The sequence below is a fragment of the Coregonus clupeaformis genome, chromosome 40, assembly GCF_020615455.1.
Source record: "Coregonus clupeaformis isolate EN_2021a chromosome 40, ASM2061545v1, whole genome shotgun sequence".
NCBI lineage: Eukaryota > Metazoa > Chordata > Actinopteri > Salmoniformes > Salmonidae > Coregonus > Coregonus clupeaformis.
The window spans coordinates 6,285,552-6,312,233 of record NC_059231.1 but is presented as its reverse complement, the minus strand read 5'-3'; the positions used below and the strand labels follow the sequence as shown (position 1 = coordinate 6,312,233).

Here is a 26,682-nt window from a genome sequence, read left to right as displayed (position 1 = left end):
ACCCCAGTGTGTGTCTCTCAGAGTAGGGACCGTGGCTACCCCAGTGTGAGTCTCTCAGAGTAGGGACCGTGGCTACCCCAGTGTGTGTCTCTCAGAGTAGGGACCGTGGCTACCCCAGTGTGTGTCTCTCAGAGTAGGGACCGTGGCTACCCCAGTGTGTGTCTCTCAGAGTAGGGACCGTGGCTACCCCAGTGTGTCTCTCTCAGAGTAGGGACCGTGGCTACCCCAGTGTGTGTCTCTCAGAGTAGGGACCGTGGCTACCCCAGTGTGTGTCTCTCAGAGTAGGGACCATGGCTACCCCAGTGTGTGTCTCTCAGAGTAGGGACCGTGGCTACCCCAGTGTGTGTCTCTCAGAGTAGGGACCGTGGCTACCCCAGTGTGAGTCTCTCAGAGTAGGGACCGTGGCTACCCCAGTGTGTGTCTCTCAGAGTAGGGACCGTGGCTACCCCAGTGTGTGTCTCTCAGAGTAGGGACCGTGGCTACCCCAGTGTGAGTCTCTCAGAGTAGGGACCGTGGCTACCCCAGTGTGTGTCTCTCAGAGTAGGGACCGTGGCTACCCCAGTGTGTGTCTCTCAGAGTAGGGACCGTGGCTACCCCAGTGTGTGTCTCTCAGAGTAGGGACCGTGGCTACCCCAGTGTGTGTCTCTCAGAGTAGGGACCGTGGCTACCCCAGTGTGTGTCTCTCAGAGTAGGGACCATGGCTACCCCAGTGTGTGTCTCTCAGAGTTGGGACCGTGGCTACCCCAGTGTGTGTCTCTCAGAGTAGGGACCGTGGCTACCCCAGTGTGTGTCTCTCAGAGTAGGGACCGTGGCTACCCCAGTGTGTGTCTCTCAGAGTAGGGACCGTGGCTACCCCAGTGTGTGTCTCTCAGAGTAGGGACCGTGGCTACCCCAGTGTGAGTCTCTCAGAGTAGGGACCATGGCTACCCCAGTGTGTGTCTCTCAGAGTAGGGACCGTGGCTACCCCAGTGTGTGTCTCTCAGAGTAGGGACCGTGGCTACCCCAGTGTGTGTCTCTCAGAGTAGGGACCGTGGCTACCCCAGTGTGTGTCTCTCAGAGTAGGGACCATGGCTACCCCAGTGTGTGTCTCTCAGGGTCGGGACCATGGCTACCCCAGTGTGTGTCTCTCAGAGTAGGGACCATGGCTACCCCAGTGTGTGTCTCTCAGAGTAGGGACCGTGGCTACCCCAGTGTGTGTCTCTCAGAGTAGGGACCGTGGCTACCCCAGTGTGTGTCTCTCAGAGTAGGGACCATGGCTACCCCAGTGTGTCTCTCAGAGTAGGGACCGTGGCTACCCCAGTGTGTGTCTCTCAGAGTAGGGACCGTGGCTACCCCAGTGTGTGTCTCTCAGAGTAGGGACCGTGGCTACCCCAGTGTGTGTGTCTCTCAGAGTAGGGACCGTGGCTACCCCAGTGTGAGTCTCTCAGAGTAGGGACCATGGCTACCCCAGTGTGTGTCTCTCAGGGTCGAGACCATGGCTACCCCAGTGTGTGTCTCTCAGGGTCGGGACCATGGCTACCCCAGTGTGTGTCTCTCAGGGTCGAGACCATGGCTACCCCAGTGTGTGTCTCTCAGGGTCGGGACCATGGCTACCCCAGTGTGTGTCTCTCAGGGTCGGGACCATGGCTACCCCAGTGTGTGTCTCTCAGGGTCGGGACCATGGCTACCCCAGTGTGTGTCTCTCAGGGTCGGGACCATGGCTACCCCAGTGTGTGTCTCTCAGAGTAGGGTTGGTTCATTACCTCTTCTGTCTCCTGAGCCTCTTCCCCATCATCCTCCACCACCACCAGGGTCAGCTTGCTCTTCTTAAAGTCTAGACGGGTAATCTTGGGCCTGGGGGGGGGACACACAAACACACGCTTCTGTTGCATCTGAAACAACATTAAGATGTTTTCCAGTTGTTCTGTTAAAAACAAGGACGTCCCTTACCAGCTATTGACACAGGGATTTGCATTAGAAAGCATTGTCCATTGGAAAGTGTGTGTACCAGCAGAGTTAGGAGCTTAAATGTGGTCTTACCAGAAGAACAGGCCTATCTTGGTCTCTCCCTCAAACACCAGCACTCCAGTGGGAGTCAGTCCTAACTGGTATTCATTACCATCTCGAGCCTGGAGGGAAAGGAGGAGACACACCCATTCAGCGCAGTGTTACACTTCACGTTACTCGCCGTCCTTAAAATCTTCACTAGCACTCTGCGTTTATCTTTTCCCATATTTTACTTTTTACGTAATTTATCTGACGCTCTTATCGAGAGCCTGCAATGGCATACATTTTCATACTGGTCCCCCTGTGGGAATCGAACCCACAACCCTGGCGTTGCAAGTGACATGCTCTACCAAGTGAGACACACGGGACCAGTACAGCTCTGTACAGCTCTGTATAGCACGTGAGAGAGAGAACCCATTCTGTTCTCCTCACCTTGACCATGTGCATGTCCACCCCATACATCTCCAGCCACTTGGCCTTGTTCAGGTAGTTAATCTCTGCCTGCGATGGCATCTGGCCCCTGGGACAGAGCAGAGGGAGAAAATACACAATACTGGGTTTAACAGGAGATGAGATGTGTGGTGTGTGTACGTATGTGTTGTCATCAAGGCCTCAGATCAGCTTGGCAAATGGCTGACAACCAGACCCTCTCACCCACAAAAAAATGTATGCACGTATGACTGTAAGTCGCTTTGGATAAAAGCGTCTGCTAAATGGCATATTATAAGAGGGGAGTGGGGGTTGGGCCGGTTTTGACACCTTAACACTCTGGCCCTCTAGTATGGTGAAAGGAATGTGCTTTGTCTCCAGAAGACTTTTGCCGCCAAAACCTTTACGTCCAAAAAGTAAACACTGGAACAATATTCCTTACATCCGAACGTTTGGAATGGTCAGTTGGGATCTAGACTAATCCTGTCATATTGTTTATTATTTTGTGATGTCACAAAAAATGTTATAACGAAAATACTGTAATGTGGAAAGTATACACACTTAATCTGTCAAGTTTACATCCAATATGTTGTGTACACTCATGGTCAAAGGTTTTGAGAATGACACAAGTATTGGTCTCCACAAAGATTGCTGCCTCAGTGTTCTTAGATCTTTATGTCAGTAGTTACTATGGTACACTGAAGTATAATTACAAGTATTCCATAAGTGTCAAAGGCTTTTATTGACAATGACATTAAGTTTATGCAAAGAGTCAATTTTTGCAGTGTTGACCCTTCTTTTTCAAGACCTCTGCAATCCGCCCTGGCATGCTGTCAATTAACTTCTGGGCCACATCCTGACTGATGGCAGCCCATTCTTGCATAATCAATGCTTGGAGTTTGTCAGAAGTTGTGGGTTTTTGTTTGTCCACCCGCCTCTTGAGGATCGACCACAAGTTCTCAATGGGATTAAGGTCTGGGAAGTTTCCTGGCCATGGACCCAAAATGTAAATGTTTTGTTCCCCGAGCCACTTAGTTATCACTTTTGGCAAGGTGCTCCATCATGCTGGAAAAGGCATTGGTCGTCACCAAACTGTTCTTGGATGGTTGGGAGAAGTTGCTCTCGGAGGATGTGTTGGTACCATTCTTTATTCATGGCTGTGTTCTTAGGCAAAATTGTGAGTGAGCCCACTCCCTTGGCTGAGAAGCAACCTCACACATGAATGGTCTCTGGATGCTTTACTGTTGGCATGACACAGGACTGATGGTAGCGCTCACCTTGTCTTCTCCGGACAAGGTGTTTTCCGGATGCCTCAAACAATCGGAAAGGGGATTCAGAGAAAATGACATTACCCCAGTCCTCAGCAGTCCAATTCCTGTACCTTCTGCAGAATATCAGTCTGTCCCTGATGTTTTTCCTGGAGAGAAGTGGCTTCTTTGCTGCCCTTCTTGACACCAGGCCATCCTCCAAAAGTCTTCGCCTCACTGTGCGTGCAGATGCACTCAAACTTGCCTGCTGCCATTCCTGAGCAAGCTCTGTACTGGTGGTGCCTCGATCCCGCAGCTGAATCAACTTTAGGAGACAGTCCTGATGCTTGCTGGACTTTCTTGGGCGCCCTGACGCCTTCTTCACAACAATTGAACCTCTCTCCTTGAAGTTCTTGATGATCCGATAAATGGTTGATTTAGGTGCAATCTTACTAGCAGCAATATCCTTGCCTGTGAAGCCCTTTTTGTGCAAAGCAATGATGACGGCACGTGTTTCCTTGCAGGTAACCATGGTTGACAGAGGAAGAACAATGATTTCAAGCACCACCCTCCTTTTAAAGCTTCCAGTCGGTTATTCTGACTCAATCAGCATGACAGAGTGATCTCCAGCCTTGTCCTCGTCAAAACTCTCACCTGTATTAACGAGACAATCACTGACACGATGGCAGCTAGTCCTTTTGTGGCAGGGCTGAAATGCAGTGGAAATGTTTTTGGGGGATTAAGTTCATTTTCATGGCAAAGAGGGACTTTGCAATTAATTGCAATTCATCTGATCACTTTTCATGAAATTCTGGAGTATATGCAAATTGCCATCATCAACACTGAGGCAGCAAACTTTGTGGAGACCAATACTTGTGTCATTCTCAAAACTTTTGACCACGACTGTATATAACATGGAGAATTACGAGAGTATTTTTGTTAAGATAGAAAACTAAAATCACATTCCTAACGAGATCATAGGTTTTCATATAAGCTCTTCACGGTGACTAGACATGCCCCGAGTGAGCTCAGAGACTGTGTCAGCAAATAGGAACGCCCCTTTTACCAGAGTGCATAAAAAGCCTTGGTAACGAAATGTACACTGGACCAGAAAGCGTGGAGCTGTGGCTACACGGCTTACAATGGTTAGACCAGAAAGACCAGAAAGCGTGGAGACTGTAGTCCACACGTTTGAAATGGTTATAACTTTTAATCTCAACATGAAGTGAAGAAGATAAACTCACTAGACCAGAACATTGACAGTCTGCAACTGTGCATGTAAAGTGATCTAGAACTTTGACTAACCACATGAGGTGGGAAGAAGAAAAATCCCATCTCAGACAACCTCGGGTGCATCTGACTATCTGTTATATTTGAACACTCCACTACCAGACCAAGACAACAAAGAAGATTGTGACCTCTGGTGGACAAGCAGAGCCTTACACCGAAGCGGGACACTACAACTACCACTTTCGCGAAGGCTTAGGTCCAACAGAGATAGAACAATGAACAAAGACAGACATGTAAATACATTCATGACTTCTTCTCTGAATGGGTGGTGGTTAGGGTGCTAAGTATTCTGATTACTGTGAGCGTAGTTTCCAAATGTATGTACGATAAGTTTGACTCTCTTTGTCCCTTTCTCCCTCCTATTGGCCCCTCCCTTTTTGATAACCAAGCAGTCATGCTGTTGTTAGTCCGCTAGGGACCTTTTCTCATGTATTAAGTATGTACAGTTGAAGTCGGACGTTTACATTCACCTTAGCCAAATACTTTTAAACTCAGTTTTTCACAATTCCTGACATTTAATCCTAGTAAAAATGCCCTGTCTTAGGTCAGTTAGGATCACCACTTTATTTTAAGAATGTGAAATGTCAGAATAATAGTAGAGGGAATGATTTATTTCAGCTTTCATTTCTTTCATCACATTCCCAGTGGTTCAGAAGTTTACATACACTCAATTAGTATTTGGTAGCATTGCCTTTAACTTGGGTCAAACATTTTGGGTAGCCTTCCTCAAGCTTCCCACAATAAGTTGGGTGAATTTTAGCCCATTCCTCCTGACAGGATTGGTGTAACTGAGTCAGGTTTGTAGGCCTCCTTGCTCGCACACGCTTTTTCAGTTCTGCCCACAAATGTTCTATAGGATTGAGGTCAGGGCTTTGTGATGGCCATTCCAATACCTTGACTTTGTTGACCTTAAGCCATTTTGCCACAACTTTGGAAGTATGCTTGGGGTCATTGTCCATTTGGAAGACCCATTTGCGACCAAGCTTTAACTTCCTGACTGATGTCATGAGATGTCGCTTTAATATATCCACATAATTTTCCTTCCTCATGATGCCATCTATTTTGTGAAGTGCACCAGTCCTTCCTGCAGCAAAGCACCCCCACAGCATGATGATATGATGCTGCCACCCCCGTGCTTCACGATTGGGATGGTGTTCTTCGGCTTGCAAGCGTCCCCCTTTTTCCTCCAAACATAACGTTGGTCATTATGGCCAAACAGTTCTATTTTTGTTTCATCAGACCAGAGGACATTTCTCCAAAAAGTACGATCTTTGTCCCCATGTGCAATTCAAAACCGTAGTCTGGCTTTTCTATGGCGGTTTTGGAGCAGTGGCTTCTTCCTTGCTGAGCGGCCTTTCAGGTTATGTCGATATAGGACTCGTTTTACTGTGGATATAGATACTTTGGTATCGGTTTCCTCCAGCATCTTCACAAGGTCCTTTGCTGTTGTTCTGGGATTGATTTGCACTTTTTGCAAATCTCTAGGAGACAGAACGCGTCTCCTTCCTGAGCGGTATGACGGCTGCGTGGTCCCATGGTGTTTATGCTTGCGTACTATTGTTTGTACAGATGAACGTGGTACCTTCAGGCATTTGGAAATTGCTCCCAAGGATGAACCAGACTTGTGGAGGTCTACAATTTTTTTAGTTGAGGTCTTGGCTGATTTCTTTTGATTTTCCCATGATGTCAAGCAAAGAGGCACTGAGTTTGAAGGTACGCCTTGAAATACATCCACAGGTACACATCCAATTGACTCAAATGATGTCAATTAGCCTATCAGAAGCTTCTAAAGCCATGACATCATTTTCTGGATTTTTCCAAGCTGTTTAAAGGCACAGTCAACTTAGTGTATGTAATCTTCTTACCCACTGGAATTGTGATACAGTGAATTATAAGTGAAATAATCTGTCTGTAAACAATTGTTGGAAAAATTACTTGTGTCATGCACAAAGTAAATGTCATAACCGACCTGCCAAAACTATAGTTTGTTAACAAGAAATTTGTGGAGTGGTTGAAAAATGAGTTTTAATGACTCCAACCTAAGTGTATGTAAACTTCCGACTTCAACTGTATGTATTCTGTGTTATTTAGTTAGCTAGTAAATAAATAATTAAGCCAATTTGTGTAGTGCTGAATCATAAGTAAAGGTGGGGTTCTTGCGGATCCAAGGAGTATGCGACATTCAGAATGAGACTGATAAGAGGTAATGATTGATACGTTGACTGTGTAGTTGAGGACTTGGTGGACTGTATATTCTGTAGGGTTAGGTTTTACTTAGCACTATGTGTTCTCTCCCAGGTGCTTGTAAGGGCACAGATGACAGACCGGTAGGATTCCAGTTGAGGTTGTTTAATGACGCTGATTCACAGAGCAGTAACAGCATAGCACAGCACAGTGTATGGCTTGACAATTGTGTTAACCAAGAGTTTGTGTGTGTGTGTGGTCTGCAAGTAAAGAGAGAAATAAAGATACAATAGTGAATGACAGAATACAATCTCCAATTCACATCTCTTATAAACAATATACATTGCTATAACATGACTAGGATGACTTAATGCTATAAAGGACCATACAGCGCAATTCAACGTGACTGTGACTACACTAATTGAGATCAAAAGGGGTGCCGCCACACGTGTACTACAAAGCATAGCGCCATCATCTTCAGTACAAGGCTACAACTGCACAATGAACATGAATACCTCTAAATAGTGAAATACAATGTAATACCCATATAATGATGTACCATACACCTATATAATTACAGGGCATATAAACAACGCAATAGGGGACATTATCCTTTACAAATACAGGGTTAAATGTCCGAAATAATAATAATAATAATAATAATAAGCCATTTAGCAGACGCTTTTATCCAAAGCGACTTACAGTTTTGCGTGCATACATTTTTTGTGTATGGGTGGTCCCGGGGATCGAACCCACTACCTTGGCGTTACAAGCGCCGTGCTCTACCAGCTGAGCTACAGAGGATATGACAGCCAAAACCAGAGCTAGCCAGCTCACAATAGCTAGCTCGCAGTAGAAACGACTAACGTTAATTAGCATAACCATAAATATGACATTGTCAGAGTGCATCTTCAGACATAAACACCTGAAAGATATGAAATATGTACTTACATATCAACAAGGACGCACACTGGCCTTGGCTAACACAATGAAAGCTAACTGTTGGGAAAACACAAGGACGGCTGGAACTTTCTCTCACTTGACTTCTCGAGCTGATCTTCTCTAAGCTGGAGATCGCCCAGCATGCTCTGCTCCACTTCACCGGTGGGCGGAGCTACAGCTCTGATATAATGAACTAACATTACTGATATGATTAACTACACATACTTCACAGCCTTTTGTACAGACTGTTTTATACATAGTGATAGGTAAAGACCTTTTTGAGTTTAATTCAGGAGATGGTAACTATATAAACAACTTCTTCCGTGGTGCCCCAAATCCTAATGAGTTAATTGTTACATGATTAATTTAATAGAGTAACAATTAAACATAGTTAGTTGATTCGATAAATAACAGTCATCTTATTAATGAAAGTCACTTCACGACAGTGTGGTGTGTGAGAGAGACAAGATCACATACAAAGAATGCAGACTCTTGAGATTAACCCCTACTGATGATTCTAAATCATAAATGTGACCAAATCTGAACCATGAAGAAGTCATACAACACAGGTAGCCCATGCATGTGTTCCATGGTTAAAAAACAGACATGAACAATATTGAGCATCTGTTACATCCCCTGTAAATTAACCTCTGGTCAACGCCTGGCTGTAACCATTGTAACGTAAAGGCTATATAAGATGGGCGATACAACCTCTAGACATTGGTAACACTTTACAATACCTTTCATTAAGACATTACCTTGTAAATGATCTATCAATGGTGATATCATAAAGTGTTACTGAGACATTTGCTGTGAAATCATTGTTTTACCTGCACTCCTTCCAGGTGTTGAAGATGGCCAGCTCCATGGCCTCCGTCTGCTCTGGCATGAAGCGGAACTCAGAGACCAGATCCAGAGCATGCTCTGCTGGGTCACAGTCTCCCAGCTCAGCTGAAAGACGACAGGTTACATACAGAGTACTTTAAACCCAACCCCAACTCGGACACCCCAACCCGGACACCCCAACACCATGTCCAGAGCATGCTCCGCAGGGTCAGTCTCCCAGCTCAGCTGGAGCACAACTGTGGACATGAGTTCTCTGAATCACTCTAGAAGGTTGATTAAGGCCATTTTCTACCTGGGGTCTGGGCTTGTTTTGTAATAAAAGTGAAGCTAATGAGAAGCTGTGGGAATGTATTAATCTCTCCCCATCATTTTGGTCACTGACTAAGGATCTATAGATTACCTGCTAAGGATCTATAGATTACCTGCTAAGGATCTATAGATTACCTGCTAGCTATTCATTAAATTAGTCATTTTGAATAATCCCTTTAAAAGTTGTCCCCTCCTTCAATTCCTAAAACCCACTAGAACACTAACATTCAAATACATCCAAATTATATTCAAGCCGAGCAACACACCTCCAATGACACCTCACTCTCCTCCTTCCCTAAATAGCAGCATGCAGATAACGTCTGTCTGACTCTGTAGACTGGGGGATAAATAGGACGGCAGTATGACTCTGCAGGCTGGGGGATAAATAGGACGGCAGTATGACTCTGCAGGCTGGGGGATAAATAGGACGGCAGTATGACTCTGCAGGCTGGGGGATAAATAGGGCGGCAGTATGACTCTGCAGGCTGGGGGATAAATAGGACGGCAGTATGACTCTGCAGGCTGGGGGATAAATAGGGCGGCAGTATGACTCTGCAGGCTGGGGGGATAAATAGGGCGGCAGTATGACTCTGCAGGCTGGGGGATAAATAGGGCGGCAGTATGACTCTGCAGGCTGGGGGATAAATAGGGCGGCAGTATGACTCTGCAGGCTGGGGGATAAATAGGGCGGCAGTATGACTCTGCAGGCTGGGGGATAAATAGGGCGGCAGTATGACTCTGCAGGCTGGGGGATAAATAGGGCGGCAGTATGACTCCGTAGACTGGGGGATAAATAGGGCGGCAGTATGACTCTGCAAGCTGGGGGATAAATAGGGCGGCAGTATGACTCTGCAGGCTGGGGGATAAATAGGGCGGCAGTATGACTCTGCAGGCTGGGGGATAAATAGGGCGGCAGTATGACTCTGCAGGCTGGGGGATAAATAGGGCGGCAGTATGACTCTGCAGGCTGGGGGATAAATAGGGCGGCAGTATGACTCTGCAGGCTGGGGGATAAATAGGGCGGCAGTATGACTCTGCAGGCTGGGGGATAAATAGGGCGGCAGTATGACTCTGCAGGCTGGGGGATAAATAGGGCGGCAGTATGACTCTGCAGGCTGGGGGATAAATAGGGCGGCAGTATGACTCTGCAGGCTGGGGGATAAATAGGGCGGCAGTATGACTCTGCAGGCTGGGGGATAAATAGGGCGGCAGTATGACTCTGCAGGCTGGGGGATAAATAGGGCGGCAGTATGACTCTGCAGGCTGGGGGATAAATAGGGCGGCAGTATGACTCTGCAGGCTGGGGGATAAATAGGGCGGCAGTATGACTCTGCAGGCTGGGGGATAAATAGGGCGGCAGTATGACTCCGTAGACTGGGGGATAAATAGGGCGGCAGTATGACTCTGCAAGCTGGGGGATAAATAAGGCGGCAGTATGACTCTGCAAGCTGGGGGATAAATAGGGCGGCAGTATGACTCTGCAGGCTGGGGGATAAATAGGGCGGCAGTATGACTCTGCAGGCTGGGGGATAAATAGGGCGGCAGCATGACTCCGTAGACTGGGGGATAAATAGGGCGGCAGTATGACTCTGCAAGCTGGGGGATAAATAGGGCGGCAGTATGACTCTGCAAGCTGGGGGATAAATAGGGCGGCAGTATGACTCTGCAGGCTGGGGGATAAATAGGGCAGCAGTATGACTCTGCAGGCTGGGGGATAAATAGGGCAGCAGTATGACTCTGCAGGCTGGGGGATAAATAGGGCGGCAGTATGACTCTGCAGGCTGGGGGATAAATAGGGCGGCAGTATGACTCTGCAGGCTGGGGGATAAATAGGGCGGCAGTATGACTCTGCAGGCTGGGGGATAAATAGGGCGGCAGTATGACTCTGCAGGCTGGGGGGATAAATAGGGCGGCAGTATGACTCTGCAGGCTGGGGGATAAATAGGGCGGCAGTATGACTCTGCAGGCTGGGGGATAAATAGGGCGGCAGTATGACTCTGCAGGCTGGGGGATAAATAGGGCGGCAGTATGACTCTGCAGGCTGGGGGATAAATAGGGCGGCAGCATGACTCCGTAGACTGGGGGATAAATAGGGCGGCAGTATGACTCTGCAGGCTGGGGGATAAATAGGGCGGCAGTATGACTCTGCAGGCTGGGGGATAAATAGGGCGGCAGTATGACTCTGCAGGCTGGGGGATAAATAGGGCGGCAGTATGACTCTGTAGACTGGGGGATAAATAGGGCGGCACTATGTTATCTGGGTGGTGGAAGTGAGGAGAGACTCTTATCAGTGATGGGCTCCAGGATTATGGACAGACACCCGGCCTAGCTGCCAAACAGAGTGGAGTCTAGCTACGGACCGGACATTCACTTGGTGTTACATTCCAACCTGAGACTTTGACTAACTGCTTGAGTGTTCATCATTTCACTCACTGGCCATTTGGCTAGCAGACATTTAGCAGAACAGAATACAGTCTGAAGAATAAGAGCTAAAACCCTGATATCTACTTTACCTAAAAGTGTATATGACAAAGTGTGACCGTTTTGTTCAGGAAGGGCCATTCTGAGTTCTGGCTAAAAAGAGCTGAGGAAAAGAGTGGTTCTGCTGTATATGAAAAGGGGCTATGTTCTAAGAGAAGGGGAGGGAGCGAGACTCAGAGACAGAGAGTGGGCTGGATTAGGAGGCCTTTGTAGAGAGCTGGGCACTAATGAGCTGGCATTTACCCCACAGAGGAGCTGGAAGAGCAGGAGGGAGAGAGAGAGGGAGGGGGGCTCGCTTCCTTTCAGAACAACCCTGGAGTGCTCATTTACAGTTGAAACACTCTACAAGGACTGCAGCCTCAGCATTTCTCCAACCCCTTTGGAAAGACAGCCCTGTACCCACATTCCAGATCTTCCATTTCCCTTGAATACTCCACCATGTTAACAGGCTCTGAATCCTACTGGGGTGCTATGGGCTCTTCCTTCTGACAGATTAGATTCCACCCCCTCAGAAAACTGCAACTCAGTGGTTCTCATTCAAGAAGAGTTCTGACAACCACAGCAAGACATTAGGCCATCCTAGCTCTTACCTTGTAATGAGAAGGCCGCCAGTTCCACTGCTGTGTCCAAAGGACATTCTAACCTGTGACACGAGGAGGAGAGAGGACAGTAGATGACAATGCAGCTGTCTGGATGCTGTTGCTTTCAACATGGAGGTACAGCACGCTCTAGGCAAGGAGACTGTCTGAAGAGATCAGTCACAGCTGTTAGACCAGGGAACGACTGAGGTAATACAGTACACTGGATCTAACAGCCTGTTTCTCTCTCCAGAGCTAACACACACCAACAACCCTGTGTTATAGGATCGCCAGACATGCATAACATGAACACTAATCCCCCTGTACTGAAAACGGATACTAATATTCACACTACTTATGGGATGTAAATAATTCCATTCCCCAACATCAAGTGTGTAATCCACTACTGTAGCTAAAACTCTTAGCATCTGTACCATGATGCAACAGAACAGATGTAGCCAACATGTAACAAATGTAATGATGTACTTGGCCTACAGACATTAAACAAATACAATGAAGCACATGACGACATGAACTATACACTAATCTAATTTACTGTACATCTAATCTACTATAGGAAGAGGAAAAGAGTGAGTGATTAGGGTTACTTACTTGCCACTAAGGAGGTCTTGCTTTAGTTGTAACACAAATAGATATCTGCAGGAACAAAAAAAAGGTCAAAAGTCCAGATAAGTGTCCACAATAAATCCAATGTTCATCAACATAAATGTTATAAAAACAATTGGCTCATTGAATACTAATAACACGACGACAACGTCACGCTGACCTGGTCAACTCCTCATGCAGGTTGTTGGGTTCTGAGGAGTAGAACTTAACCCTCATGTGAAGGCAGTACGGGGGTCCGACTGCACAGAACCATAGGGAAGGAAAGGAAGGAAGAGATTAAGGAAAAATAACTTGGTGTGAAATGGGAACGCCAGTAATGAAATCAATCCGTTTCTGGCTGTTACATGAAAACACCCATTTATCCATCTGTTATCAGTTTATCCATTCTATGTCTCCACAGGTCTCCATTGGTACAGAAGGAGACAGTAGAAGTGATGTAGGTCATGCATCTCCAGGTGACTGTGAGGTAAAGAAGAGATACTTACTTTTGACTTGTTTTTTAATGCTTTTTGTAACGTCAAGCCAATGCTGCGAAAGACGAAAAAAAGACGTCTGTGAGGCATGAACAATGTAAGAGGTAGGGGCAGAGGTTTAGGAGAGAGAGTGTGTGTGTGTGTGTGTGAGAGAGAGAGGGGGTGGGGGGGCTACTCACACTGATGAGGGAACAGAAGGTCTCTGCCCTCTTTCACGCTCCTCTCCCCCACATTCCGCTCCCTCCCTCCCCTCCCTCCCTCCCACTCTCCCCTCCCTCCCTCCCACTCACTCTCCCCTCCCTCCCTCCCACTCTCCCCTCCCTCCCTCCCACTCTCCCTCCCTCCCTCCCTCCCACTCTCCCCTCCCACTCTCCCCTCCCTCCCTCCCACTCACTCTCCTCTCCCCTCCCTCCCCTCCCTCCCTCCCTCCCACTCTCCCCTCCCTCCCTCCCACTCTCCCCTCCCTCCCTCCCACTCTCCCCTCCCTCCCACTCTCCTCTCCCCTCTCCCCCTCCCTCCCTCCCCCTCCCTCCCTCCCACTCTCCCCTCCCTCCCTCCCCCTCCCTCCCTCCCCTCCCACTCTCCCTCCCCTCCCTCCCTCCCACTCTCCCCTCCCTCCCTCCCACTCTCCCCTCCCACTCTCCCCTCCCTCCCTCCCACTCTACCCTCCCTCCCACTCTACCCTCCCTCCCACTCTCCCTCCCTCCACCTCTCCCTCCCTCCACACCATATCAGCCTGCCCTAGCTGCTGGATCTTTAACAGATACTGTGGTACTTCAAAATAACTTTCTGGAAAGACTTGAATTCCCATAAGAAAAACCCTACATAAAAAAAAAAAAAACACTAAAGTACGTAAACTGTACAATGTTATTCAAATCACTATTCCAGAGAAGAGCAATTCCAGTTGAGAGTGGCTAAAGCTAACCATAACAAACCCCTCCCTAATTTCTAGTCAGAACATTTACATTTACGTCATTTAGCAGACGCTCTTATCCAGAGCGACTTACAGTTAGTGCATACATTATTCTATTTATTTATTTTTTTCATACCCCATGGGAATCGAACCCACAATCCTGGCGTTGCAAACGCCATGCTCTACCAACTGAGCTACCTCCCTTGGGTGGGTGGTAATAGAAGTCAGTCAGTCAGTCTTTCATTAGGACCGTCTGTCTGTTCTTACCGGTACTTGTGCAGAATCCATGAAGCGTAGTCCGAAGTAGTCCTTCTCTATGATGTCCAGATGGTACATGATCTGGTCAAACAGCTCCTCACCTTTGGCTTTTTTCTGACATGACAGAGAAAGAGGTCAGAGGTTACATCACACAGTCATTAATCTGGAAGCAATGTCATCAACCTCAAATCATTCAACAGACTAGGTCTAGACTTTTCCCTGGTTTTTCTTTAGCATCTTCAGAATTGTTTAATAATTCAATTATTTGTTAACTGTTGCTCAATGTTATTCAGTATGGTCAACAACACAAGTAGAATGAGCTACTGTAATGAAGTTTCACTGAGGCACCACTGGAGGAAAAGGGAAAATATGGATCTGTTTTAGGTGTTTGGTATTCTTCCCTGATATTCCATTCCCCAGACCTGGGAGCTAAGTAGAACACATCATTATTTTGCTGGCTTCACCCACTTTAAAAAAAAATTGGGCACATTGCCATGCTCAGAGTCAGACAGGGAGCTAGCCAGCTCTACTCCTGTTCTGTAGTGTGCTGCGGTACTAACTAGTTCACTACATGACCGGCCAACTTTAAAACAGCGGGAACGAAGGACAATCGCACTGGGGTCGCCATGGCAACCTGTTAGAAGGCCCCAGCACAGCGAGTCAGCGATTGGCTCACGTGACCCCAGTCAGCCTCTCTACTCTTAACTCAGCAGCCTGACTACACAGTACACAGCCTGGACCCCTGTAGAGAGGCATCTCAGCTAATGACTGATCCACAGGTCAGTCTATGAAAACAAAACACTCCCACTGACTCCCCATCCTGCCTCACTCGACCAGAGTGTAGAGACACAGCAAAAGCAAAAGCTGTGGTTGGTCGGTCACTCCACTGGGCCGCGGTTGGTCGGTCACTCCACTGGGCCGCGGTTGGTCGGTCACGCCACTGGGCCGCGGTTGGTCGGTCACGCCACTGGGCCGCGGTTGGTCGGTCACGCCACTGGGCCGCGGTTGGTCGGTCACGCCACTGGGCCGCGGTTGGTCGGTCACGCCACTGGGCCGCGGTTGGTCGGTCGGTCACTCCACTGGGCCGCGGTTGGTCGGTCACGCCACTGGGCCGCGGTTGGTCGGTCACGCCACTGGGCCGCGGTTGGTCGGTCACTCCACTGGGCCGCGGTTGGTCGGTCACTCCACTGGGCCGCGGTTGGTCGGTCACGCCACTGGGCCGCGGTTGGTCGGTCACGCCACTGGGCCGCGGTTGGTCGGTCACTCCACTGGGCCGCGGTTGGTCGGTCACGCCACTGGGCCGCGGTTGGTCGGTCACGCCACTGGGCCGCGGTTGGTCGGTCACGCCACTGGGCCGCGGTTGGTCGGTCACGCCACTGGGCCGCGGTTGGTCGGTCACTCCACTGGGCCGCGGTTGGTCGGTCACGCCACTGGGCCGCGGTTGGTCGGTCACGCCACTGGGCCGCGGTTGGTCGGTCACGCCACTGGGCTGTGTGATTTTGAGCTCATTTGTGTTCAAGGTGACTGAATGATCAAAGCTTATAGAAGGGGAGAAAACAGCCCTTGTAGTGGATGGGAGTGTTCACTGCCATTCTGCTCCATGGGGAGCATTCTTCAGACTGTTTCTTTAGTGAACACAAGCAACTTAATACTCAAAGGGGACACTCCCAAGTGATCAAACAAGGGTAACTCACAACACTAAAGATGTAGGTTAATCATAAAAAGTTATCATGTGCAGTAAAGCCTGCAACAGAATCGCTAAAACCTAACAAGCACATTACCGGTTGTGACACTGCTGTCCACATAGATAAAGCACACAAGCACAACACCCTGCAAGGGAACAAACATTGCCATTTGCAGTGAGGACACAGGCCTATCCTGCATGCTATACAGGGGGTGTGGTCGTGATGAGAGGAGAGGGGTGGATGCTGCCATTGCACAGTCCACAGTGTTAGCTTCAGCCTGCCGGACGCTCACGCAGGCCCCATGGAGTTGGCATAGCTCACAAAGCAGCCCCGCGGCCAGGGAGAATGGACACAAAGGGGCCACTGTGCGCTCCAGTGAACCCCAGGCCTCGCTGCCGCATTGTTCACCAGAGGTTTCCAGCCTGCCCGGCCAACTATCTGCCTTTGGAGACACAGTTACATTTCTAAGGCTGCTCCCTGCATGCAAGTCAGAGAGCCACTGGGCTAGGACTGAGGAAGGGGGAAAGACATATGGCAGCCCTCTTCCTCCCATAGTCTTAAAGCTTGAGGTGCCCTCATTCAGACTGGACTGAGTCCAGTAGCTAGAGGTGTCGGAAGAGAGGTGAATCATTAGGTTATAACATTTACATTTTAGTCATTTAGCAGATGCTCTTATCCAGAGCGACTTACAATTAGTGTGTGCATACATTTTTTCATACTGGCCCCCCGTGGGAATTGAACCCACAACCCTGGCGTTGCAAGCGCCATGCTCTACCAACTGAGCTACACGGGACCTATATGTACTGTGCTGCCTGCCTGAAGAGGGATGGCTGCGGCTGCAGAGGAGTAACCCTAGGAAACCCTTTGGGTGGGCATACCCAAGAAATCAACCATCTTGGTAAGGGCAATAAACATGCTACGCCACACTCTTTCTTTAAGAGTCATTCTGGACTGTTGACTGACTAGCACTAAACCCTGACTCATTGTTAATCAGAATGCATTAGGCCTAACGAAAGGCCTAGTTTCTACTGACCAAGTCAGCTCAAGTCCCCCATGGTATCCTTGCAGTGAAAAGGACTGGACAGTGAACTTGAAGGTTTTCTAAAATAACTCCAATAATTCATGTTTTACAAATACCAACCCATCATCTAGTTACCAGCCCTATTTGTCAACATGTTTATTCACTGTTTAATCACACTATTCCAGCTAGTCCGGAGTGTGGCTGCTATAGCAGCATGCTTGTCAGACATCACACAGAAAATCTAAACAAAGGGACAGACCATTAGGCCCAAAGCTGTCTCAGAAGAACACTAACCTAACATAAGGCCTTGATGATTAGGATCAGTCAGTGGGGAGCCCATCGTCAGCCTAAACAGCAACATCACGCTATCCAAAGGGAACAAGAACACACAACTAAAAAAAAAAAACCTGAGCAGTTGTGCTTCGCTGTGTAACACTTAAAGATGGAATCTGCAGTAGGCGGAAACAGTGCCACGGCTGCCCCACCACCATTGATATTGTTGCCGAGCTGAGGAGACAGCGTGCAGCATGGCGCATACTGCACTCTTATATTGCGTGTGCAATGATGTCCGAGGAGGGAGAAACAGTGTTCTGTTGTTTGCAGTAACTTCTTTGCTGTTGTAATATCACAGACGGACGTCATCAGGCGACATCAATTAGGACTCTTACATGGCAGAGATACAGATCCACAGCTACAGCGAACACTTCTCAATGTTCCTAAATGTACCAAACATACCTTCCCATGACTATAACGAAGCTATTAGAAAACTGCCCACTGTTACTCATGTCTGTAATTAAAGGCTCATTCTGTCCTGCACTGCAGTATGAGAGACAGTACTGATGGGACTGAACAAAGATGGTTCCATCCAAGTTGAGAAACCAGGGGTGTATTCATTATGTCTTGCAACAAAAACTGTTTACGAACCCAAACGGAAGCAAATAGAGCAAACGGAACGAAATGAGGCGAGACCTACCTGAATTTGTCCAATAGAAACTCTTGTTTTCGTTGCAAAACACTTTCAGTTTGTAGTAAACTTTGTAGCAAAACAATTTGCAACAGACAAAACGTTTTGCAACAGAATCGGCGTAATGAATACACCCCTGAACTCCAAAAACTCTTCAGACAAACAGTGCACTATTCCACGTTATAATAAGTCTCCACCAGCATTGCAATCAGAGGCATTGCAAAACAGAATAAACTAATGGAGAAGCTCTGTATAATTTAGCAATAAGGCACGAGGGGGTGTGGTATATATGGCCAATATACCACGGCTAAGGGCTGTTCTTAGGCACGACGCAACGTCGTTAGCCGTGGTATATTGACCATATACCACAAACCCCAGAGGTGCCTTAATGCTATTATAAACAATATTAGAACAGTAAAACAAAATGTTTTGGTCATACCCGTGGCTTAAGGTCTGTTATAAACTGGGTGATTCGAATGTTGTTCTAATTACGTTGGTAACCAGTTTATAATAGCAATAAGGTACCTCAGGGGTTTGTGGTATATGGCCAATACACTATACCACTGCTAAGGGCTGTATCCAGGCACTCCACGTTGCGTCGCGTATAAGAACAGCCCTTAGCCGTGGTATATTTGCCATATACCACACCTCCTTGTGCCTTATTGCTTAAATATACCACGGCTGTCAGCCAATCAGCATTCAGGGCTACCAGAGTGGGATCAAAAGATCAGGTATTCAACTGGTTTGCAGCTGGAATGCCTTAGAAATTGCAACCCAGAGAAATCAAAAGAAGACATTGAGAGACAAGAGCAAGTCTTCCCATATCTCCACTCACTTGGCTCCTGGCTGTGGGCAGGTCATAGAGCTGGACGATATGGCTTCAAAATCTAATCACTATTGTTTTCCAACTTGGACTACTCATTCAAGGGCTTTTCTTTATTTGTATTTTTTTACTATTTTCTACATTGTAGAATAATAGTGAAGACATCAAAACTATGAAATAACACATATGGAATCATGTAGTAACCCAAAAAGTGTTAAACAAATCAAAATATATGTCATCAAGGCAAAGTAGCCACCATTTGCCTTGATGACAGCTTTGCACACTCTTGGCACACTCTTGGCATTCTCTCAACCAGCTTCATGAGGTTGTCACCTGGAATGCATTTCAATTAACAGGTGTGCCTTGTTAAAAGTTAATTTGTGGAATTGATTTCCTTCTTAATGCGTTTGAGCCAATTAGTTGTGTTGTGACAGGGTAAGGGGGGGTATACAGAAGATAGCCCTATTTGGTAAAAGACCAAGTCCATACTATGGCAAGAACAGCTCAAATGAGCAAAGAGAAACGACAGTACATCATTACTTTAAGACATGAAAGTCAGTCAATCTGGAAAATTTCTAGAACTTTTAAAATATTCTACAATGTAGAAAATAGTAAAAATAAAGAAAAACCCTTGAATGAGTAGGTGTCCAAACTTTTGACCGGAAAGTACTCAGACCCCTCAACTTTTTCCACATTTTGTTATGTTACATCATTATTCTAAAATGGATTCAATAAATAAAAATCCACAGCAATCTACACAGAATAACCCATAATGACAAAGCGAAAACCTGTTTTTAGAATTTTTTGCAAATGTATTCAAAATAAAAAACTTAAATACCTAAATGGAAGAGGTTTGGAACCATCAAGACTCTTCCTAGAGTGGGCTCCCGAGTGCCACAGCGGTCTAAGGCACTGCATCTCAGTGCTTGAGGCGTCACTACAGACCCCCTGGTTCGATTCCAGGCTGTATCACAACCGGCCGTGATTGGGAGTCCCATAGGGCGGCGCACAATTGGCCCAGCGTGGTCCGGGTTTGGCTGGTGTAGGCCGTCACTGTAAATAATAATTTGTTCTTAACTGACTTGCCTAGAGCTGGCCGCCCGGCCAAACTGAGCAATCGGGGAAGAAAGGCCCGATGGTCACTCTGACAGAGCTCCAGAGTTCCTCTGTGGAGATGGGAGAAGCTTCCAGAAGGACATCCATCTCTGCAGCACTCCACCAACTAGGCCTTTATGGTAGTGGCCAGATGGAAGCCATTCCTCAGTAAAAGGCACATGACAGCCTGCTTGGAGTATGCCAAAAGGCACCTAAAGGCTCTCAGACCATGAGAAACAAGATTCTCTGGTCTGATGAAACCAAGATTGAACTCTTTGACCTGAATGCCAAGCGTCACATCAATTTTAGAATAAGGCTGTAACGTAACAAAATGTGGAAAAAGTCAAGGGGTTTGAATACTTTCCGAAGGCACTGTAATAAAAAAAATACAATTCTCTAAATAAGCTTTGTTGTACAATTAAAGGTCAAATACACTGCATTTCAAACAGTCAGCAATAATCAAATAAATTCAGGGCGTGTGAAATTAGGATAAATATAAGCCAAAATAGTTTAACCTGCTTTTTTGCAATAATCACTGATCTGGTTTTCAAGTCTGTCTATGAAAATGCCATTTTTGTTAAAAATGTAACCATAACCATGCATATAATGCACATTCACTAATAATTACTTACTTCTTGTAGCAGGCATTACAGAAAATGAACACAGGTCTCAAACAATCTCTCAAGCACAAGCCCACGTGCTAGTGAGTAGCCAGCTAATCTTTATATTTCAAGCTAAGTCAACTTGGATGTATATTCTAGCTAACAAGGCAGAACAGTTTAATTATGAAGACACCCTTCTGTCCGTCTCCAACTGTTTGAACAGCATGCTAGCCAGTCCACTTTGTTCAGATGTTGAAATCAAGTGGCTTACCTTATTTCTCAGAATGAGAACGAGTTGCCAATTCCTTATATAAAATTGTGTTTTATGCTTATTGCACATTTATAAAACACAGACTAGACAGCTAGTATAACAGTATTTTGCTAAAATACTGCTGGCGGTCCATGGTGAAGTGAGAGGTTTCACTCTCTGCAAAATCTGTCCAAAATAAGCCCAATGCGTTTCTATAGGCTTATTTTTGACCTAAGCTTGTCGCCTGCCTTCCCGCCTTTGGGACAACGACTCCCATTGTTAGGGCAGAGACATGAGCATCTCGTCATTATATTCAGATCTCTGGTGTAAATGGGAAGATGCACAGCACAGAAGGAGCGAAGGAGACGAGACCAAAAAGACAACATGAGAACAAGTGGACATAAACACTCATAAAAATGAAAAATACAAAAAACCTTGATTCTTGCAATACAGGCATATGGAATATAGCGCAAAAACATACATACAAATAAATCTAATTAATTTGATATATCGCCCAGCCCTAGTGGGTCACATGACCAGGTGTGGTGTAGAGGGGTCATGGAATTACCGGTGATCAGCAGCACTCACAACAACAACAGTCCTATACATATACACACTGGCATGCAGCGCTCATTCCAAGAACGGAGTGGGACTCTCTCAGTAACTCATTAACAGCACACTGAGACGAGGGCAACGAGATAGTAGCTACCATCTCCTCCACCTGAGAACAGGTCCACAACATGAGCAGGATCTCAGAGCAATGGAAGGAGATGGTCACCAAGTACTATACAGCAGAGCCTTATACATGGAAATTGACTAAATCCACCACCAATGACACACAGAGAGCATCAGCCTCAGGGCACCTGCCATAACAAAAAACACATTCCTACTCTGCTGCTCTGTCCTCCTTCCTTTTGAAAGCCCTGTACCAAATCTCCACCTGTTACTTTCTCACGGGGTGTGCCTTAACATCGGTTGAAACTCAAAACAGCAGGTTAAGAGATTCAGAATCTTTCCCACTGTAAAGTCTGCAGTTTAAAGTCTCACCGGTAGGTCCACACTGACGTCTGTGCCGTCCAGCATTGACACACGGCAGGTGATGACAGACTTGGAGTCCCCGGCAGCAGGGATGTGTGTGGTGGCCCGCTGGGCCTCTCTCAACCGGGCCTTGTCAGCATGCTTACGGATGGACCGCCGGCCCAGTGTCCGGCGGAGGAAACTCAGCATGTTGGAGCCTGGCGAACACTACCTGCACATGTGAGAGGAAGGATTAATGACACAATCGGTTGAGTTCCTCAATCAGATCGTGATGTTAAAGATGAACTACAGCGATGTTTGACATTTTCCTGTTGAAAAGTGATATCTCAAGTATACATATACTAAAGTACACAAAATAGCTATTTTTTCCCAATCTGTTAAATACTGTGACAGAAGACACATTAGTATATGTCTAAGGATAAACACATCAAATATAGTATGCAATTCAAAATTGTGTGACTCATATCACAGCAACTCATTTCTCTTACCGGCCTAGCTATTACTTTTGTAATTTTGTACAATGTTATGTAGACTCCCCTCAAATAAATAGTTTTTTTTGTTGTTATTGCTCCAAATGGCTTGCAATGAAGGTGTGAAGAAACACTTGCTGTGTTAACCTGCATATAGCTAGCTAAGTTAGTGTTATTAGCCATTACATAACTACATCCATTAGGGCTGAAAAGTTGACATTTTTACGTAACACATTTTATGGGACTGACCATTAGGACTGCTAACGTTACCTATTATTAGTTAGTTAGCCAGCTAATTGGCTGGCTAACTAACGGTAACTAGCTCACTACAGTAGCTAACTAAAAGCTTTGACCGAATAAATACCGTATACTAGTTTAGCTTTGGGACACAACATCGGGAGTCTCTCCCAAACCTAAAAATAGCTTAGTTACATTTCATAAGTTTTATTTTAGCATTAACTATTTAAGAATAACTCGACAAAATTGGCTTTGACTAGAGCCCTCGTGAACGAGAGCAACAGGTTTAGCAAGCTAACTAGCTAGCAGGATACCGTTACCTATTGTGATGATGCTGAAGCAACAGATGCAAGAAGTCCGACATACACACTTGCTACTGTCGCGGATGGCCAAAAGCAATAATCACAAAAGACTTGCGGATATCTAAAATAAGAACCAATCCACTTGCCTGTTCCACCTTCACAAAATAAAACTAATACGTTTCCATGGGTGACAACTAGTATTCTAACGTTCCTATAACACTTACTCGGTCATCCAACCGGACAATTTTCACAAGTCCCAAGAAAAGTGGGAGGCAAGGCAAGATTCCCCTCAGGAAATGACGTCGAAATAATAAATAAATCCCAAACAAAACTGCAATTTGCATTTAAAGGAACACTTGGGTGTTTCCATAATCATGAAATCACTGAGTAGCTAATCATGAAAAGCGTAACTAGTAAAACAAATACATCCCAACTTCACATTATCATTATTATATGCTGTTGTTTCATATTATGCCCATTTTATTATAAATAAAATAAAACTGTATTGGTCGCATACACATATTACGTTAGCAGATGTTATTGCGGGTGTAGCAGAATGATTGTGTTCCTGGCACAAACAGTGCATTAATATCTAACAGTAGACAACAATACACACGAATCTAAAAAAGTAAAATAATGGAATTAAGAAATATATAAATATTAGGACGAGCAATGTCAGTCCTAAGTATAATATAGAGTCCTAAGTCCTCATCTCCCATTCTTCATCTCCCATTCTTCTTGGCAGATCCTCTCAAACTCTGTCAGATTGGATTGGGAGCATCACTGCACAGCTATTTTCAGGTATATCCAGAGATGTTCATTCGGGTTTGTTAGCAGATGTTAATCTTCAATAACACAGACCACAAAGCAAATCAGGGGGAAAAAAATATATGTATTCAAAGAGAACAAATCATAGTTGCTATGCTGGAAAGTAGATTGTAGATGTTCATTCTTCCCTGTCCTAAATGTTTTCTCCACTGAACAAAGAGACAGGATGTAGTTTATAGCCTCAAGCCTAGCATGTGGCTGACCAATTAGAATTCCTTGCAATAAAATTGGGCCAATGGTAAAATCCCCAAGTGTCCCGTTTCAGGCTCAATGTATAGACAATTTGGACCAATGAGAACTTGCCACATGTAGCTATGAGTCCCTGTTTGGAACCCCTACAAAGATTCTAAACAGATGTTGAACTGAAACTATTTCCATTGATCGTCAATTACCTCTTGACCTCTAGTCCCCTTCGTTGTGTATATATATATCTTTGAATATTCTTACAGGTTCAAGTCCGGACTCTGGCTGGGCCACTCAAGGACATTCAGAGACTTGTCACGAAGCCACTCCTGCATTGCCTTGGCTGTGTGCTTAGGGTTGTTGTCCTGTTGGAAGGCGAACCTTTGCCCCAGTCTGAGGTCCTGAGCGCTCTAGAGCAGGTTTTCATCAAGGATCTCTCTGTACTTTGTTCCGTTCATCTTTCCATCAATCCTGACTAGCCGCTGAAAAACATCCCCACAGCATGATGCTGCCACCACCATGCTTCACCGTAGGGATGGTGCCAGGTTTCCTCCAGACGTGACTCTTGGCATTCAGACCAAAGAGTTCAATCTTGGTTTCATCAGACCAGAGAATCTTGTTTCTCATGGTCTGAGAGTCCTTTAGGTGCCTTTTGGCAAACTCCAAGCGGGCTGTCATGTGCCTTTTACTGAGGAGTGGCGTCCATCTGGCCACTCTACCATAAAGGCCTGAATGCTGGAGTGCTGCAGAGATGATTGTCCTTCTGGAAGGTTCTCCCATCTCCACAGAGGAACTCTGGAGCTCTGTCAGAGTGACCATCGGGTTCTTGGTCATCTTCCTGACCAAGGCCCTTCTCCCCTGATTGCTCAGCTTGGCTCTAGGAAGAGTCTTGGTGGTTCCAAACTTCTTCCATTTTAGAATGATGGAGGTCACTGTGTTCTTGGGGACCTTCAATGCTGCAGAAATGTTTTGGTACCCTTCCCCAGATCTGTGCCTCAACACAATCCTGTCTCGGCGCTCTACGGACACATTTTTAGACCACATGGCTTGGTTTTTTCTCTGACATGCACTGTCAACTGTGCGACCTTATATAGACAGGTGTGTGCCTTTCCAAATCATGTCCAATCAATTTAATTTACCACAGGTGAACTCCAATCAAGTTGTAGAAACATCTCAAGGATGATCAATGGAAACAGGATGCACCTGAGCTGAATTGAATAGCAAAGGGTCTGAATACCTATGTAAATAAGGTATTTCTGTTTATTTGTAATAAACGTGCAAAAACGTCTAAACCTGTTTTCACTTTGTAATTATGGGGTGTTGGGTGTAGATGGATGAGGTTTTGTATTTATTTCATTAACTTTAGAATAAGGCAGCAATGTAACAAAATTTGGAAAAAGTCAAGGGGTCTGAATACATTCCGAATGCACTGTGTGTGTGTGTATATATATATATATATATATACTGCTCAAAAAAATAAAGGGAACACTAAAATAACACATCCTAGATCTGAATGAATGAAATAATCTTATTAAATACTTTTTTCTTTACATAGTTGAATGTGCTGACAACAAAATCACACAAAAATTATCAATGGAAATCAAATTTATCAACCCATGGAGGTCTGGATTTGGAGTCACCCTCAAAATTAAAGTGGAAAACCACACTACAGGCTGATCCAACTTTGATGTAATGTCCTTAAAACAAGTCAAAATGAGGCTCAGTAGTGTGTGTGGCCTCCACGTGCCTGTATGACCTCCCTACAACGCCTGGGCATGCTCCTGATGAGGTGGCGGATGGTCTCCTGAGGGATCTCCTCCCAGACCTGGACTAAAGCATCCGCCAACTCCTGGACAGTCTGTGGTGCAACGTGGCGTTGGTGGATGGAGCGAGACATGATGTCCCAGATGTGCTCAATTGGATTCAGGTCTGGGGAACGGGCGGGCCAGTCCATAGCATCAATGCCTTCCTCTTGCAGGAACTGCTGACTCACTCCAGCCACATGAGGTCTAGCATTGTCTTGCATTAGGAGGAACCCAGGGCCAACCGCACCAGCATATGGTCTCACAAGGGGTCTGAGGATCTCATCTCAGTACCTAATGGCAGTCAGGCTACCTCTGGCGAGCACATGGAGGGCTGTGCGGCCCCCCAAAGAAATGCCACCCAACACCATGACTGACCCACCGCCAAACCGGTCATGCTAGAGGATGTTGCAGGCAGCAGAACATCTCCACGGCGTCTCCAGACTCTGTCACGTCTGTCACGTGCTCAGTGTGAACCTGCTTTCATCTGTGAAGAGCACAGGGCGCCAGTGGCGAATTTGCCAATCTTGGTGTTCTCTGGCAAATGCCAAACGTCCTGCACGGTGTTGGGCTGTAAGCACAACCCCCACCTGTGAACGTCGGGCCCTCATACCACCCTCATGGAGTCTGTTTCTGACCGTTTGAGCAGACACATGCACATTTGTGGCCTGCTGGAGGTCATTTTGCAGGGCTCTGGCAGTGCTCCTCCTGCTCCTCCTTGCACAAAGGTGGAGGTAGCAGTTCTGCTGCTGGGTTGTTGCCCTCCTACGGCCCTCCTACGGCCTCCTCCACGTCTCCTGATGTACTGGCCTGTCTCCT

General features: G+C 46.4%; 1 protein-coding gene across 6 annotated transcripts in view; it reads right to left on the bottom strand.

Annotated features, from left to right (window-relative positions):
• Positions 1-23,461, bottom strand: part of LOC121554843 (band 4.1-like protein 5) — a 59,347-nt gene extending 35,886 nt beyond the window's left edge. For 2 of the 6 annotated variants that reach the window (XM_041868535.2, XM_041868538.2), the window contains exons 1-11: positions 23,197-23,460; positions 22,051-22,252; positions 14,573-14,677; positions 13,405-13,447; positions 13,080-13,158; positions 12,905-12,949; positions 12,305-12,357; positions 8,909-9,029; positions 2,419-2,506; positions 2,020-2,108; positions 1,743-1,833 (exon numbers count right to left, since the gene is read on the bottom strand). In XM_041868535.2, coding sequence (XP_041724469.2) covers positions 1,743-1,833; positions 2,020-2,108; positions 2,419-2,506; positions 8,909-9,029; positions 12,305-12,357; positions 12,905-12,949; positions 13,080-13,158; positions 13,405-13,447; positions 14,573-14,677; positions 22,051-22,230 — 894 coding nt within the window. In that variant the 5' untranslated portion in view covers positions 22,231-22,252; positions 23,197-23,460. Of the gene's footprint in view, positions 1-1,742; positions 1,834-2,019; positions 2,109-2,418; positions 2,507-8,908; positions 9,030-12,304; positions 12,358-12,904; positions 12,950-13,079; positions 13,159-13,404; positions 13,448-14,572; positions 14,678-17,563; positions 17,635-22,050; positions 22,253-23,068 lie in introns of those variants that run through there. The other 4 variants (XM_041868539.2, XM_041868536.2, XM_041868537.2 and 1 more) reach the window with 4 other exon arrangements.
• Between the last annotated feature and the right edge of the window lie 3,221 nt (positions 23,462-26,682).